The 2,770-nt window shown below is 51.2% G+C and overlaps 1 protein-coding gene across 1 annotated transcript; it reads right to left on the reverse strand.

Annotated features, from left to right (window-relative positions):
- Positions 1-22: 22 nt before the first annotated feature.
- FAHD2A (fumarylacetoacetate hydrolase domain containing 2A) lies at positions 23-2,358 on the reverse strand. The gene is made up of 3 exons (XM_011969656.1): positions 2,044-2,358; positions 1,607-1,769; positions 23-150 (listed from the first exon to the last, which is right to left on the reverse strand). Exons 1-3 carry the CDS (start codon positions 2,173-2,175, stop codon positions 38-40), a joined length of 408 nt encoding a protein of 135 aa, XP_011825046.1. The 5' UTR covers positions 2,176-2,358; the 3' UTR covers positions 23-37.
- Positions 2,359-2,770: the final 412 nt, after the last annotated feature.

The raw sequence follows: 2,770 nt of genomic DNA on the forward strand, positions 1-2,770 counted from the left end.
GCGGATGGAGTGGGACTGGCAGGACAGGCCCTGGCACTCACTGGGAGACCCAGGCTATCAGGTCCTCCGTCTTGAATACCATCTGGTTGGTGTTGCTGCTCTGGACCACTTCCCCGTTCACTCGGCAGCAGATCTTTAAGTTGTGTGGATCTGAAATGCAAAGACGGTACCTTGGGGTTATCCCTTTCCCCCCTCAAACCCCCCAGTATTTCATAAACACAACTGTAGCGGAGCTTTGTGACTTGCCAGGTGTAAGGGCTTTGTGCCCACATTAACTCAGTGCTCTATGTTAGAACTTTCTGTATAGACATTGGCCATTTCAGGCCTCCCTGCATCCCCGCCAAGAGCACCAGGCAGTAGTCACAGGGCTGAGTTGAGAGGATGTTCCAGACTCTGAAGAGGGAGAGAAAAATGGCTCAGGTTTTTGCTTTGAAAAAAAAAGGGCATCTGTCTACAGCACAGGATGACACCTGTAGATACAAAAATGCCTCCTGGGTAGGGCCAAGCCTGGTGCTCACGCCTGTAATCACAGCACTCTGGGAGGTCAAAGCAGGCAAGGACTGATTAAGCTCAGGAGTTCAAAACCAGGCTGGGGAACGTAGTGAGTGCTTGTCTCTATAAAAAATAATAAAAACATTAGCCAGGCGTGGTGATGCATGCCTGTAGTCCCAGCGACTCAGGAGGCTGAGGCGGGAGGATCGCTTGAACCCTGGATATTGAGGCTTCAGTGAGCTGAGATTGGGCCACTGCACTCCAGGCTGTGGTCCAGGTAAGACCATTCCAAAAGAAAAGAAAAAGAAAAAAAAATCCAAAAGAAAACAAATACACAAAAAAGACTTAGCATCCATAAAGCAGTGAGGTAATGGTTCTAGCCGGGACAGTAAAGCCTTGTGTACTGGATGCTGGCAGGGGATAGATTAGTGTAAGAACATCCTGGCTAACCAGCACTTTCAACTGTTGGTGGTGGTCTTAGTGTTCTACCCCCCTTAAGTAGAGCAGCTAAAACAATTTAACTTTACTGAGGACTCTGCATGGGGTGCTGTGAGGTAATGGGGTCTTTGGCATCCTGGCATGGCTGGCCCACATGGATACCTCCCCCCAACCACCTCCACCACAGTTGTGGGCGGTTGTGTTAAGAGGCTGCGCTCTGCCCTCTGGGGCACTGCCCCCGTCCTGGCGCTGTCTCCTCACTGTATGTGGTCGGTGCTGTTCTGTTTCCACAATGGCTGAGTGAGTCACACGGGCTCTCATGTCCTGTACTGTGGAAGATGCCAGGGCCTTGTGATAACTATGCTCCATGATGCTCAACTTAGATTGTTTCAGATGGCGGCAGCCACAGGAAGCCTGATCCACCCATCAGCTCAGTGTTGTCATTTACTTCCTGCAGTTTCACATCCTCTGCAGTTGTGTTCCCTCTAGGGGGCTTGGGAAGGAAGCCCATGGGAGAACTCATGGCTGAGGGTAAGAGACTTGCCCTGTGTAGAGTCAGCAGTGAAAGGGTGGCCAGGGAGGGCAGGCGCCGCATGTACCTGAACCCACGCTCCTCCTTGGAACGCTGTTCATCTGTGCAATGGTAGGTACAAGGGGGCAGGGTCCAGGGACCTACCTGCTACACTGTCCTTGGTCACCAAGGCAGGGCCCAGAGGGCAGAAGGTGTCGAAGGTTTTCCCCAGCAGCCACTGTTTCCCATTGCGTGTCGTTAGCCAGTCACGAGCACTCACGTCATGAGCCACAGTGAAGCCGGCCACGTGGGCCATGGCATCTGTGGCCTATGGGGCAGGGGATGTGGCCATACAGGAGGTTAGATCACGGGTGACACCAACACCTTTGGTAAAGGATCTCTAAGCTGTTATCCCGTGTTAGTAGTCAGAGACAGCCAAAGGTAGGTGAAGGGCAAGGCAGTGTCAGGGAGCAAGGAGGTTGACCGCTTCCCAGGGTCAGGGACAGCTGGCACCGTGTGTTGGTGAGAGGTCAGCACTGGGAGAGGCAGGAGCTGGGGCCTCTGCTACACTCTGGCCTGGGAGCCCCACCTTTCCACCTCACCTTGATGTGCTTGCCTTTCTTTCCAATGACCACGGCCAGCTCTGCTTCCCAATCTACTTCCTGTAGGGTGGGAGAGGAACAGTGAGCTGCAGTGACTTCGGGGCCCATTGTCCATGCTGAGAGGCTGCACATGGTGCTGAAGGGCCTGGACCTTTGTCATTAGGGCTTGGGTGCCAGCCCATGTTTGCCATCACCACGAAGCAGAGCCAAGTGAATGACAAGGGAGGTGTGACTTGTAGACCCATACATTTTGGGCAGTGGCAGACAGCATCACGGGATGCAGGCACAGGTCCTGTCCCCACTGTGACTGCAGAAGAGCAACACGTGTCCAGCGCACTGAGTGTAAAATTTACTCTGGATACTTTTAACAAAGAATAAATACGAAGTAATATCCTCTAGCAATATGTAACCTTACTGTGTGTCAGGCAGTATTCTAAATGCTATAATGTTATTAACTCATTTTAGTAAGAAAAAGATTGACATACCACAAAGGACTTGAGTAAGCAATTCACAAAAAGGCAATGGACATGGCCAGAAAACATGAAAATATGCTCAGCCTCTCCCGTAATCCATAAAATACAACTACAAAATAGATATAATTTGGAAATTGGCAGCTCTTTCTGATAATAACCAGTTGGTATGAGTACACCTGACACCCAGATGCTGGTCTCTAATCCCACTCCCCATTAAGAAGCACCGGGTTCCTCGGGGAAATGGCTAATTCCAG

Source organism: Mandrillus leucophaeus, unplaced genomic scaffold, assembly GCF_000951045.1.
Source record: "Mandrillus leucophaeus isolate KB7577 unplaced genomic scaffold, Mleu.le_1.0 Scaffold9, whole genome shotgun sequence".
Taxonomy (NCBI): domain Eukaryota; kingdom Metazoa; phylum Chordata; class Mammalia; order Primates; family Cercopithecidae; genus Mandrillus; species Mandrillus leucophaeus.